Genomic DNA, 14,603 nt, shown 5'->3' with positions numbered 1-14,603 from the left:
GCCTCAATGCAATGATTTCTCCTTCTCCACCTCTCTATTTATGCTGGCAACTTTCCTCAGGTGGAACATCTATGCTCAGGGCCATGCTGATGTAATCCAGCTGGTGTTAAGTTGACCACCAGTTCTTAATCCATAACAACCACTATGCCCGGCATATTGAGAGGCCTTTGGTACTGGTAATAGTAAAAGGCAAAAAGCAATCTTTGGATGCCAATAAGCTTACCAAAATTGAAGGATTTACTCCCATCAACTTGATAAATAACATTATGGTCAGTTTTCCAGTAAATCTGGGGAGCTTCTCCAAGTTCTTCTTCTCTACAGAATAAAAACACTGCATGTAAGTACAGCATACATGACAATAGAATTCTTGTTACAGGAAAGGTAATCTAAAAATGTACATGCTCTGATGCACATTTTGAAAGATGGCAATGACTTACATAAGAGATCTCTGGAAAGTCTGTCTTTGGAAGGGATAGTGCTCTGCTCTCTTTGGAGGGGTTTAGACTCCTGCCTTCTGCTGGCAGTTTCCTAGGGAAGCCGGTCAGCCCCATCCTCAGGCCCTTGAAGGGTCAGACTAAACATGCACTGGGATTATGTCCTTCTTGCTTCCAAACCTTAGCAGCTTGAAGTACTTAAGCATGGTTCATGATACCCGGTCCTATCATTTCTCTAACCTTCTCTTCCTCTAAATTCCTATATACACCCTAAGTACCTACAAATTGACTGACCAAAGGTTTCTCTTAAGTGAAAGATGTCACGTCTCTGGACACCTTCCCACTTATTCTTCCATTCCTGCAAGGCTCAGGACTTGCGGCCTCAGCCTGCCCCACCGGAACTGTCATCCTGCCAGCCTGACGCTGCCCACAGCTCCTGCACCCCTCCCCCGCCCCCGGCCAGGTGAATGCAGAGCACTCTTCGAAACGCGAGACCCCCAGTGTCCAGGGCCTGGTTGATGAACTCCAGGTGGTGCTGAAAAACAACTTTTCACTCAGTGTCAGCGTCTCGAGCCGCAGCCCGAGGCCAGCAAGACGCAGACTCTCTGCAGCCGCCCTGCTTCTCCTGGGCAGCGATCACTAACCCGCCGCCACTGGCAGCCCCCCTCTGACTTTATTCCCGGCTCCTTCCCTGCGGGAAAGGGTGTGGGTCCGCACGGATGCTGGAGGGCTCAGCCCGCGTCAAAGTGACCAAGGGCGCGGGGCCCTGCTGGGCTCGTCCGGGCACGGCCTCCCCGACCTCCGGCCGCCCCGGGCTCTCCGCCCCCAAGCCTGGGCCACCGCCACCGCGCCGCGCACCCACCTACTGCTCAGCGGCCGCACCCGCACGCACACAGCCACCGCCGCTGCCTCCGCCATGGCCGCCGCCACCCGCTCTGCGCTGCGGCCAGCTGCCCCGCCTCGGGTTTAAATTTTCCCCGACGCGGCGCCTCATTGGGCTGCGCCCTGGAGTGACGTCATGGGCCGTTCCACCCGCGTCGTCGAGCTGGGAGGAGGCAGGCGCGTCCACCTCCTGGAGGGAGGGTGAGGAATTTGAAGAGTTGTGGATTTGGATCTGCAGGTGTCCAGGTGAGAAGTGCAAAGCTGGCAGCTGCTGGAAGACACCGGGCACCGGGCACCGTGTTCTCCACCTATGTGTGTGTGTGTGTGTGTGTGTGTGTGTGTGTGTGTGTATCTAACGATATATATGTGTTTATATGCATATATACGTACTTGTGTATATGTGTGTGTGTACATATATATATATATATATATACACACACACATATATGTCGAAAAAAATTACAATCTTTTAAAGAAAACCTCCCTAACATGAAAACCGAAACAGAAAAACAGAAAACCAGAGGACAAGAGTTGGAACTTACTGTTTCAGAAATATAAGGAGCCTGGTGCATGCCTTAGCAAGTCTATGCTCAGATTTTGTTCTTTCTCTGTGTTGTTTCCATAGCTGTCAGTTCCTAAGAGACTGACCTAATGGATAGAATTCCCAGAACCTGGGAAACTCATTTAGCAACGTGTTCCAACTCCCTTTGCCTCTGGAGTGAAAAGAATTGTATGCTTTGCCCCAGTAGAGATTCGTTTTCCTTTACTGTAAGTGTGGCATACTGTGTACTAATACCTTTCTTAGGCGTAGTTTTAGTCGGCTTCTAGATTGATTTAGGGAGCGTCAAGAATTATTTTCCCTTAGAGGCTGGGGGTTTAGCTCAGCGGCATAAGTGCCTGCCTTGCAAGCAGACAGTCATGAGTTCGATCCCCGGTACCCATAAAAAGGAAAAAGACAAAAAAAAAAAAAAAAAAGAATTATTTTCCCTGGGTTGGGGATTTAGCTCAGCAGCATAAGCACCTGCCTTACAAGCGTGCAATCGTGAGTTTGATCCCTGGCACCAAAAAGAATTGTTTTCCTTAATCAAAGATATAACCTTAAATTATTATAATTACGATTTCAAGGAGTTGAAAATTCTTCTTATTTATTGTCTTTTTGAGACAAAGCCTCACTGTGCAGTTTAGGGCTGACCTTGAACTCATTTTGTAGCCCAGGCTGGCCTTGAACTCACAGAGGTGCTCCGGTCTCAGCTTCAGAAGTGCTGGGATTACAGGCATGAACCACTACACCTGGCTACATCCTGCTTATATACTAAAAATGTTGTAGTACATCATTGCTATATTAACAAAAACTGAAGATTTGTGTTTTCTTTATGCCAGTAATTCTACTTTTATGAATGTCTTTCCAGGTACATTTAAATAGTCTGCATACACTTAGTGCATTTACACACACACAGGCAAAGCTATTAATTTCACACTGTTTACAGGAATAAATGATCGAAGTGCATTAAATGCCAATACATGGGACCTTATGGAGACAGTAGAGAATGGTCTAGGTGTTTATGTGTACTTTTGAAATTTACCCAAGATGCATCATTAACTGAAAGAAGCCCAAAATGCAGAATTGTGTGAAGAGTGGTCCAGTTTTATATTTTCAAGAACAATTTATACGTCTGGATTTGCATACATACTCCCTGAAAGAATATATAGATTACACTTAATTTTCTTGTAGTGAAGCCTGAGAGGATAGATCTACTTTACACTGCATATATATATATATATATATATATATATACATATATGTCTTTTTTTGGTCTTGCCCTGCAGTTCTGGCTGGCCTTGAACTCACTTTGTAACTCAGGCTGCCCTCATATGATCCTTTTGCCTCAGCCTCCAGAGTGCTAAGATTACAGACATGTGCCGCTATGCCCAGCTACATACTATTTTATGATTAATATTTTAATCATGCAAGCACTGATAGAACAGTAAATAAAAATCATTGTGCTTATATAAGATTTGTCTTGAATAACCACCATGAATTAGTATAAACTTCCCTTTTTGATGCTAGGAATGAAGCCATTTGGCTATATCTGGTAAGACACTAGAGTGTGGATCAGTGTCCCTGTGTGCTACCAGCTTGACAGCCTGCAATTGGGGGGCAGGGAGAATGGCAGCACCCAGAAAAGAAGGCTTAGGAGAGGGCCATGGGTTGTACCCTTGGAGAGGACAGTGGATCTCAGTCTTGCCTTGTCTCTAGCTTTCCAGCCCCATGGTGAGGACCTCCTCTGTCTGCACTTCCCACAAGATGCATTGCCACAAGCTCAAATATGACCAAGTCACCATGCGCTGAATCCTTCGAAACCATCAGCCCAACCTCTCCTCTATGGGCTGACTCATCTCAGGTCTTTTCATTGGATTGGAAAACTGACTGACACAGAAGATAAACAGAGATAAGAAGATGTGTTTTTATTTTTTCAATTGTAGGCAAACATTGCACATATTTAACTGAAGAGAGTTTATGAAGAAGAAGAAGCAACATATACTTAATGAAAATCTCTGATGAGACAAAGTGGGTTGGTTCAAGAGCAGAGGGGTCACATTTGCCCTTCACTGTGCTATGTTATGAAGGTTGCCATAATGTCTTTCTTTTTCTTTCTTTCTTTGTTACATTCTTAGGATGCAACTCAAGACTTTCACACTGAGCTGCAACCCCAGCCCTTTGAAAAGTATTTAGTTTTTGAGACAGTGTCTTGCTTAGTCACTAAAATGCCCAAGCTGGGCTTCAACATTTGATTCTTCTGCCTCTGCCTCCAGAAGGCTGGGATTGCAAGTGTGGTCCACCATGCCTGGCTTATGATGGATGGTCTTTCATGTCATCAGTGTAGTAGGTGTATGTATTATATGTTTATTAAAGAGTTATGGTATGACACATTCTATTACATACTCTATTTTTACTTAACATTTAACTTACCAATTTGTTAATCAAGAAATACTCATTAACCAACATGTACCAATAAAATAAAAAATACAAAAGTTTAAAAAGAAATATTCATTGAGTAACTACTAAGTACCCCATAAAGCTCTAGGATGAAAGACATAGAATGCATAGAACAGAAAAGGCACCTGCTGTCAGCAGTCATTCTCTTAAGATAGATGGTTAACAGCACACAGATACCTTTGATTATTGGTTTCTGTTTCTCTTTATCTGTATCTCAGTCTCTCTCTCTCTTTAAACACACACACAGACTCACACACGCACACACCACATACAAACAAGTACTGAGAAGAAAAATGAAGCTGGATCAAGAGAGGGAGGAGAGGAGAGTGGGATGCAGGAGGTAGATATGGTGGGGTCAGAGTGCTGGTTTCTTATGAATGACCGTCTCTAGGAGGTAGCAGACATGACAGAATAAACATGTAGGAAAAATAACCTATGATGACAGGAAGGGCCATTTTCTGTGGAATGCTGGAGAATGGCCTGGGGTGGTTGCTTTGGGGTGTGTAGAGAGCGGCATATCTCACTGCTGCCACCTTATCTTGCCCTCCTGTGAGCCTCTGCCGTGTCCACCTACATTTCCCATGATCCTCACGTCTGCCTTAATTGCCCATAATCCTCTCCTGCTCACGTCATGTATCCAGATGTGACGATGACCTATCAGATAGCACTCCGTGCCCTCTTCCTGCCCTGTTGGCCCACCTCCACCCTATATAATAGTTGTTGCCATTTTCAGAATAAATGAGACTTGATTGGAACCTCTCAACTTGTCTCCATCTCTCTTTCCTCTTGCCCAGCCCCCCATCCCCGTCCTCTCTCCAGGCAAGTCCCACAGATTGATCTGTGGACCAGATCAAGTGGCACCCAACGTGGGGCTCGACCTGGCATGAGAGATTTCGATGCGGGACCGTTCATGGGAGTAAATCGCCGGCTGGCGTGACTGTTTCGGGACTTTGTCCCTGTGATCCGTGCGGATGGCCACCTTACGTTTCGCCTGAATCATGGTAGGTGAACAGGATTGGCATGGGCAAGCACTTAGTGAACACAAATTGTTTGTAAATGGCCTCAGGGAGGCACTAAAGGTTAGAGGGATTAAGGGTAAAACTAAAGATTTATTACAGTACTTTCAGTTTGTGCATTCTGTGTGTCCCTGGTTCCTTGTAGAGGGCTCCATTGACTCAAAAAGATGGCAAAGAGTAGGAGACGCTCTCAAAGACTATTATAGAGTTTTCAGTCTGGAAAAGGTTCTGGTAACTTCTTATGCATATTGGACTTTAATCTCTAAGCTGCTGACGCAACGTCATACAGATCCCCAGATTGCAGAGACCCTTGCTCAGGGTGAGGCTGCATTATCTGCCTCCTGCAATTGTACCCCACAGCCGCCAGACTTATCCAAAGCACCCAGCTCTCCTGGCTCTGTGGTTCTTGATATTCCAGAGCCCCTCAAGATGGCGACTTCTCCCCCTCTGGAGACTCCCAAAATGGTGACTTGCCACCATTTCCCCTTTCTGAAATACATGGGGGCACTCAAAATGGCGCCACCATTCAAACTGGCTGCCAGTGCTCCTTAGAGCTTGGTGCCATCACACCCCCTCCATCATATAAGCCTATATATCCTGATCTTTCTGACTTCCCAAAGATTAATTGGTCACAACTAGAGGAAGGGGCTATTCAGTATCAGGGTGAGAGACCCCCTTTTGCAGCCCCTGCACTATCTGTTGATTCTAACTTAGTGACAAAAGGCATAACAAAAAAGATAGATAACCCTCCGTTTGGCTTCCAAAAGCCGCCCGTTCCACCTCCTGATCTCCTTGATCTAGAGACAGAGATCCATTATTTACAACAGTGGCTTCAATTAAAACAGGAGAAACAAAGACTCATTTTACAACTTCAGTCGCTAGATGTAGTCTCTCATCCCCCTTTAGATGCACCAACAATGATGTTCCCGGTAACAGAAATAACCCACCGTCCAAAAACAGATACCTTAAAAATGGTGCCTCCTTTACTGTTTCCGGTAATGGAAACCGCTCCAACTGGCACAGGTGGCAATGACTTACAAAATGGCGGAGAGACAACTCGACCTGCCCAAGATGGTGCCGGTCCACAAGATGGCAGCAGTGAAACAACTAAAGAAAGGGGGAGACAAAAAAGACGAACTAGATGTGGGGATCGATCCCCAAGCCAGGAACATGGAAGGGATAAAACACAGACTATTACAACAACTAGGAGAAACAAAAAAAGACAGCCACCGCGCCTACAGACATGGGATATAGAAACTGATAATAGTGAAGAAGAAAATGATTCTGACCCACATGACAGTGATACAGACACAGACCCACCATCCCTAGCGCTGAGGACTAGTAGGGCCCATATACCATTCCCAGTAACTGCTCTAAAAGAATTAAAAACAGCAGTATCCCAATATGGTCCCACGGTGGCCTTCACCCTTGCGGTTTTAGATTCCTTAACCCAAGGCTGGATTACGCCTAATGATTGGAGGGATTTAACCAGAGCTACACTCTCCAGAGCAATTATCTGCTCTGGAAGGTGGAATTCCAAGACCAATGTGAACTTTTAGCTAAAGATAATGCTAACAGGAGAAATCATTATACTCTTTCCATGTTAACAGGAACAGGTCGATATGCTACACAACAACCTCAAATGTGATATGAGGCAGGCCTTTTTGCTCAGATCACTCTGGCAGCAAGCAAAGCATGGAAAAAGCTTCCCTCTGGTGGAGTCACTTCTTCCCTTACAAAATAAAACAGAAACCTGAGGAACCCTTCTCTGATTTCATTGATCACCTCTTACAGGCAACTGAGCATTTCTTTGGCACCTCCGAGGACAACTCTGACCTTGTTAAACAATTGGCTTATGAAAATGATAATCCTGCCTGTTAGGCTGCTATCAAACCTCCAAAAAAGGAGGATCTATCAGGTTATATTCGCTTGTGTGCTGACATAGGCCCTGCCTACCATCAAGCTCAGGTCACAGCTGCAAGTACAGCTGCAGCTGTAAAGGAGATCCTCCTCGCACACAAGCAAGGAGGGAAAATAAATAATGGCAAATGTTTTTAATGTGATCAGACAGGCCATTTTGCCAGAGACTGCCCTACGGCCCAAAAGTCCCAACACAATAACCCCAAACCAAAACCCACAAACTTATGCCCGAGATGCAGAAAGGGATATCATTGGGCTAATGAATTCAGATCAAAAATGGATGTAGAGGGCAACCCCCTCCCCCAGCAGGGAATCGGAAATCAGGGTCAGCTCCATACCCCCTACCCAGGATAAGCCCCAGGGGCTATGAGGTTTGTCCCACAACAAAACAACCCAGCACAAAACAATCCATCTCAGACCTCCTCTGGGCCATGCCAGGAAGCGCAGGATTGGACCTCTGTTCCACCTCCAACACAGTATTAACCCCAGATACGGGTGCTCAAGTCATCCCTACAGGGATTTTCGCCCCCCCCTCCTCCCAATACATTTGGGTTGATAGTTGGACATGGCAGTACCATATTTAAAGGGTTACAAATTGTCCCCGGGGTCTTAGATAGTGATTATACAGGAGAAATTAAAATCATGGCTTCTTCCGTTTCTGGTGTCATCCCTATTAAACAGGGACAATGTATTGCCCAATTGGTGCTTTTGCCATTGGTTCAGACTTCCAACACTGCCATGGCTTTCTATAGGGGAGACTCATCTCTTGGGTCCTCAGATATATATTGGGCCCAATCCATATCTAAAGATAAGCCCCTTATGACCTTACAGTTAGATGGAAAAAGTTTTTCAGGCCTCATAGATACAGGTGCTGATGTGACTATTATTAAAAAGGAGACTGGCCCCTCACTTGGCCCTTAGAAACTTCCATGACCCATCTACAAGGAATTGGACAATCAAAAAACCCCCAGCGTAGTGCCAACCTTCTCATATGGAAAGATCAAGAAGGCAACCAGGGACACATACAGCCATATGTTGTTACAGGACTCCCTCTTAATTTATGGGGGAGAGACTTACTTACCCAAATGGGAATAATTATGGGTAGCCCAACAGTATAGTCACAGCACAAATGCTCAAAAAAGGATTTCTCTCAAATCAGGGCCTAGGAAAACAGGGCACAGGCATTAAGGCCCCCATCTCCCTTGTCCCCAACCTAACAAAAGCTGGCTTAGGCCATTTTCAATAGGGGTCATTGACACTCCTGCGGCCCATGTAAAAGAGATTACCTGGTTGTCAGATAAACCTGTTTGGGTTGATCAGTGGCCCCTTACCTCTGAAAAGCTTGCAGCCACATGACAGCTGGTGCAGGACCAGCTAGATGAAGGCCACATTGTCCCTAGTGACTCCCCCTGGAACACACCTATCTTTGTTATTTGAAAAAAGTCAGAGAAATGGAGGCTGCTACAAGACCTTAGGGCAATAAATAAGACCATGGTTTTAATGGGACCCTTACAGCCAGGCCACCCTTCACCCAGTGCCATCCCCCTGGGATTTTTAAAAATTGTCATAGATCTTAAAGATTGCTTTTTTTCTATTCCCTTACATCCAAATGACCAAAAGCATTTTGCCTTTAGTCTTCCATCAATTAACTTTAGAGCTCCTATGCAAAGATTCCAGTGGTGGGTACTTCCACAAGGAATGGCTAACTCCCCTACACTATGCCAGTCTTTTGTCACTGCCGCAATACAGCCAGTCAGAGATCATTGGCCAAGTATATATATCTCCCATTATATGGATGATATTCTCATGGCAGGAGATAGTCAAGACCAGACTTTACAGTGTTACCAGGCACTACAAGCTGCCTTACAAAAGGCTGGGCTCCAAATAGCCCCTGACAAGGTCCAGCTTACTGACCCATATACATATTTAGGTTTTCAGGTACAAGGCACTCAGGTGTTTTCTCCAAAGCCTCAACTAAGACTTGATGGCCTTAAGACACTTAACGATTTCCAAAAACTCTTAGGAGATACTAGTTGGCTCTTATCCTATTTAAAATTGACCAACATGAATTACAACCCCTTTATGAAATTCTTAAGGAACATATTGATCCAACCTCCCCCGTGAATTCACACCTGAAGCCAGAAGAGCTTTGCATAGAGTAGAAGAGGCTATTGCTCAACAAACTGTTTCCTTCATAGATTACAACAAACCTTTACAACTCCTCATCTTTGACACAAAACTTTCCCCCACGGCAGTGTTTTGGCAACAAGCTCCTCTTATGTGGCTTCATTTGTCAATTTCCCTGAAAAGGGTCCTGTTACCCTACCACCAAGCAGTCTCTGACTTGATAATCCCAGGCAGAAAACAAGGAAAATGCTATTTTGGTAAAGAGCCAGATGTCATCATCTAACCTTTCACCAAAGATCAGGTAGACTGGCTACTCCAGACTACTGAGGCATGGCCTGTTGCACTAGCCTCCTTCTCAGGGATGGTTGATGATCATTATCCTCCAAATAAGTTAATTGATTTTGCTAATCATCACCCATTTGTATTCCCCAAAATTACAGCTTCACAGCCCCTTTCTGGTGCCCCAGTGTTTTTTACTGATGGCTCCTCCTCCGGCAAGGCTGCCTATGTAGCTCAAGACAATGTTTTTACCCTCCAGACAGACACCTCTTCTGCACAGCTGGCAGAATTATAGGCCATCCTGGCAGTTTTCACCACTTACCCCAACCAACCCCTCAATTTGTTCACCGATAGTGCCTACCAGCCTGTCCTGTTATTAGAAACTGTTGCAACCATATGTCACGCCTCCCCAGCTGCAAATCTGTTCAGGCAGTTACAAGAGATCATACAGCTCTGCTGCCATAAGTTTTTTATTGGCCATTTGCGAGCCCATTCTGGTCTCCCGGGCCCTCTCACTCAGGGAAATCATTTGGCCGATACTGCCACACAGACACAGGTCTTCATGACCCACTCTGAGCCTATAGATGACTCCAAGATATCTGAGGCACAACAGGCTCATCAGCTACACCATCTCATTGCCCAGACTCTCTACCTCCTCCACAAAATTACCCAAGAACAAGCCAGACAAATTGTAAAAAATTGCCCCTCTTGTGCTGTTCACTTGCCTGTTCAACACCTAGGAGTCAACCCAAGAGGCTTAATCCCCAATGCCTTGTGGCAGATGGATGTCACTCATTTTAATGAATTTGGCAACTTAAAATATATACATGTGGTCATTGATACCTATAGTGGCTTAATCTTTGCCACATTCCAGACTGGAGAGGCTACCAAAAATATTATAGCCCATATGCTATCAGCCCTCTCGGTTCTGGGATGCCCCCAACAGCTCAAAACCAACAATGGCCCAGGATATAATAGTATTTCCTTTGCCCAATTTTGCAAGTGCCTTGGTATTCTACACACCACAGGTATACCTTACAATCCTCAAGGACAAGGTATTGTTGAACGTGCACATCGCTCCCTCAAATCTACCATAGATAAAATAAAAGGGGGAACCTGGTACCCAACCCGAGGGTCTCCTAGAAATATTCTTTCACATGCTCTCTTTATTTTGAATTTTCTATCCCTGGATGCCTCAAGCTGCTGAGTGGCATCTCGTTTTTGGCACACGCAGACAACAACACAATTTGCATCTGTATTATGGAGAGATCCCCTAACCAACACATGGAATGGCCCTGAGCCAGTCCTTATCTGGGGACGAGGCTCTGTTTGCATCTACTCCCACCAAAAAAGGGAGCTAGGCTCCCCAAATGGCTCACAAGACAAGTTGATACACAACAAAACAGACAAATTAATACAGGCCTCTCATGCGCCCAGGGATGATGTGGCCCCCTGAAGCTTTTTCTCTGTGTTCTTTTTACAGAAAAATACTGACCATAACATCTCATGGACAATCATCGGATTTCTAACACGATTACACCTGTGCACAACGACTGATAATCCCTATCAACCTATGGACCGTCCAAAAATGGGACGGGCTCCAAGGAGACTGGTGCCCCGTTACTACCTGGCAGGGATCTGGAAGCCCTAGCCTTCGATTTGATCCCTGTTATGTCATTCCAATGTCTTCAGGAAAATTTTGCTATAAGCAGCCTTTGTACATGTGCCCCTCGCCAACATTAGGAAAATCTTATTGGCACTCCCTGGGCCATTATTTTTGTGCCTAGTGGGGTTGTGAAATGGTGGTAACATCCGGCTGGTCTCCCCCAATCTCTGACACTCATGTCATGCTCGGCTATGAGCCAAGAGGATATAAAATATGGGGGTGGGGCTCCCGCCAAACTGCTAACTGCGGAAATGTGACCCTCAATGTCACCACACCCCAAGAACAAGGCTGGACTTCGGGGCATACCTGTGGCATTCATTTCTACAAACAGGGCCACGACCATAGAAACCTTATCCAAATTCTAAAAAACCCATTACAACACACCTCTCTCAGTGGGCCCAAATCCGGTGCTGGTCCCACCCAACGACCATAGGTCTCTTGGTCAGGTGGTAACTTCACCCCCATTGACAACTGCCTGCCCCTCTTTAAGCTCTCCCCAAACTTTCTCAGCCGCTCCAGCACCTTTAAGTTCCACCCTTGCTCCACACTTTAACTTGTACAACCTAATTCTGGGGCCTATGTTGGCCTTAATCACACCCAACCTGATCTCACCCAAACCTGTTGGCTATGCTTGGTTGCTCCTCCTCCATATTATGAAGGAAAGGCCCTCAATTTAACCTTTAACAGTTCTTCTAGCTCATCTGCCTGTGACTGGGGCAATCACCACAAGTTGACTCTCCCTGACGTCTCCGGTAGAGGGACCTGTCTTGGGGACTCCAGCCACCCACCAGCACTGGCAGTACGACCTGTGCCCAGCTTCATTCAGAGTTCCAACCAAACAATTACCTCATCCTTCCCCCAGGAGCATCTTGGGCCTGCAATTTTGGCCTCTCACCCTGCATAGCAACTACTGTTTTTAACAAGTCTACAGGTTTTTGTGATCTTGTACAGGTTCTTCCTCGCATAACATTCCACCCAGGAGACTACTACCTCCAGGCATCACAAATTGGCTATATGTATAAAAAAGAACCTGCCACGCTCACCTTAGCTGTATTACTAGGGTTAGGAGTCGCAATGGGGATAGGAACAGGGACTACAGCTCTAGTGTTGGGAAATCAACATCTAGCTCAATTACAGGTGGCATTAGATCAAGATTTAAAAGAAATAGAAAGATCTGTAATGGCTTTATACAGGCATTCCTGACGTCTTTATCTGAGGTAGTCCTACAAAATAGAAGAGGACTAGACCTCTTATTTATGAAGGAGGGTGGCTTATGTGCTGTCCTCAAAGAACAATGCTGTTTTTATGCCAACCACTCAGGAGTCGTCAGAAAGTCCATGGCTAAGCTAAGAGAACACCTCAAAGAGAGAAAAGGAGTGCCTCAGAGAAACTACCTTCTCTTCCATGTGGGGGGGGGTCTCTTCCCTTACATTGCCCCCCTTTTGGGATCACTAGCTGCTTTATTGCTACTCCTTACTGTAGGCCCTTGTATTTTCCAGAGGATCATGACACTCCTTAATAACAGGATTGGCGCATTTATGGCAAAGCCCATTCAGGTATATTACCATCAATTGGACATGGCAGAACAACAAACTTATCAGGAAAGAACATCCACTGCTTGACCACATAATGATGTGGTCGTAATGCCTTGAGGCACTGGATGGGCAGACAGAGATGGGCAACTTGGACATTTGTGTCACACGGCCAAGCCATCTAAGACAGGCACAAGACAAACTGCTGTCCTGCAGGCCCAAGACGGGAAAGGCCTGGTTGGGGTCACAAATAGAGCCGTGACCCAAGACAGGTGCCGTCCTCACAAGGCCTGCCATACTCTTGATATTATAAATAAAAAGGGAGGAGATATAGGGAGTGGCATATCTCACTGCTGCCACCTTATCTCACCCTCCTGTGGGCCTCTGCCACATCCGCCTACATTTCCCATGATCCTCACATCTGCCTACATTACCCATAATCCTCTCCTGCTCACGTCATATATCCGGATGTGACAATGACCTATCAGATAGCACTCCATGCCCTCTTCCTGCACTGTTGGCCCATCTCCATCCTATATAATAGTTGTCACCATTTTCAGAATAAACGAGACTTGATTGGAACCTCTCAACTTGTCTCCATCTCTCTTTCCTCTTGCCCAGCCCCCCATCCCTGGCCTCTCTCCAGGTGAGTCCCACAGATTGATCCACAGGCCAGATCAGGGGTGAGATCTACAGCTAAGAGGAAGTCAGCTTGGGGGTAAAGGGCAGAGCTGAGCACACAGCGGGACAGCTGAGGCACAGACCCCCAGGCTCATGCAGTGGTCCTGCTCCTGAGGCAATGGGCCGGGTCCTGGAGGCTGTCCTGAGGCATCTCCAATTGTGCAGAACACTGACTTGGAGAGAGCAGGAGCTGGGGAGATGGCATTGAGCCTGTAGCCTGGGTACAAGACTACAGGGGAGAAGGGGAGAAGGGGAGGCTTGTGAAGGATTCCCAGGATCCAAAACAAGGGAATCAGAAGGGATCCATGAATTCCTTCAGGTAAGTCCTTTCTGCTATCTGACTGTGAAGTCAAAAGCTCCCGGAGAGGACCGTGTGTGGATTCCTGTCCCCTGCCCACCCTCCTGCCTGCCCTGTGCCTGCAGGCTGCCTGCAGGCTGTAACTCTCCCTGGAGGCCCCTCTGCCTCCTGTGCCCCCATCATTGTTATTGGCCAGGCTCAGCAGCCAGCAGATGCCTCACTTTCCTCACCCACCATGATGTCTGGGGTACTGCAAACCCAAGGCCCCTAGCGCCCCAGCCCTGCTCCCCACCTGTGCAGTCCGCAGCTTGCGGCCTTGGGTTAGGCTTCTGTTTTGTACCCAGGCTACAAGCTCAATGCCATCTCCCCAGCTCCTGCTCTCTCCAAGTCAGTGTTCAGTGTCTCTAAATTCCTCTGGGGCCGCCTCTAGACTCCTTGGAAAACAGCTGTCACCTCACCTTCTGCTGCCCACCTGCTCCCAAACTCAGTCATTTCTTGTGGAACGTACCCCCCTCACCACCTGGTGGCCTGTGTGTTCTCAACACAGCAAGGGAGTGGTCAGCTCTGGGCCGGTCACCTCTGTCCAGACGCTGCTGTCACCCTGTCACTGTCGCCAGCCTGATTTCTCTCAGGACCTGTCCCTTTCCTTTGTTCTCTTTCCTTTCCTTTCCCTTTGTTTTCTCTGGAATTGAGATCAGGGCTTCTCAGAGCTTCCCAGCAGCTTCCCCACTGAGCCACACCCTCAGCCTGCCTTGGCTTCTTGTCCCTGT

At 46.6% G+C, this 14,603-nt stretch overlaps 1 protein-coding gene and 1 long non-coding RNA gene across 3 annotated transcripts in view; one reads left to right on the top strand and one right to left on the bottom strand.

Moving 5' to 3' along the window:
• Positions 1 to 1,428, bottom strand: part of LOC100715877 (centromere-associated protein E) — a 50,981-nt gene extending 49,553 nt beyond the window's left edge. The window contains exons 1-2 of one of the 2 annotated variants that reach the window (XM_063260631.1): positions 1,297 to 1,428; positions 224 to 315 (exon numbers count right to left, since the gene is read on the bottom strand). In XM_063260631.1, coding sequence (XP_063116701.1) covers positions 224 to 315; positions 1,297 to 1,352 — 148 coding nt within the window. In that variant the 5' untranslated portion in view covers positions 1,353 to 1,428. The remainder of the gene's footprint in view (positions 1 to 223; positions 316 to 1,296) is intronic. The other variant, XM_013150615.3, reaches the window with a different exon arrangement.
• A 27-nt stretch (positions 1,429 to 1,455) lies between these two features.
• LOC134478672 (uncharacterized) lies at positions 1,456 to 13,434 on the top strand. The gene is made up of 3 exons (XR_010051433.1): positions 1,456 to 1,562; positions 5,109 to 5,315; positions 11,140 to 13,434. It is a non-coding gene; the product is annotated as an uncharacterized LOC134478672 (long non-coding RNA).
• Positions 13,435 to 14,603: the final 1,169 nt, after the last annotated feature.

Source organism: Cavia porcellus, unplaced genomic scaffold, assembly GCF_034190915.1.
Source record: "Cavia porcellus strain 051 isolate PalLab524CR breed Dunkin Hartley unplaced genomic scaffold, mCavPor4.1 scaffold_14, whole genome shotgun sequence".
Lineage (NCBI taxonomy): Eukaryota > Metazoa > Chordata > Mammalia > Rodentia > Caviidae > Cavia > Cavia porcellus.
This window is presented reverse-complemented; position numbering and strand designations above follow the sequence as displayed.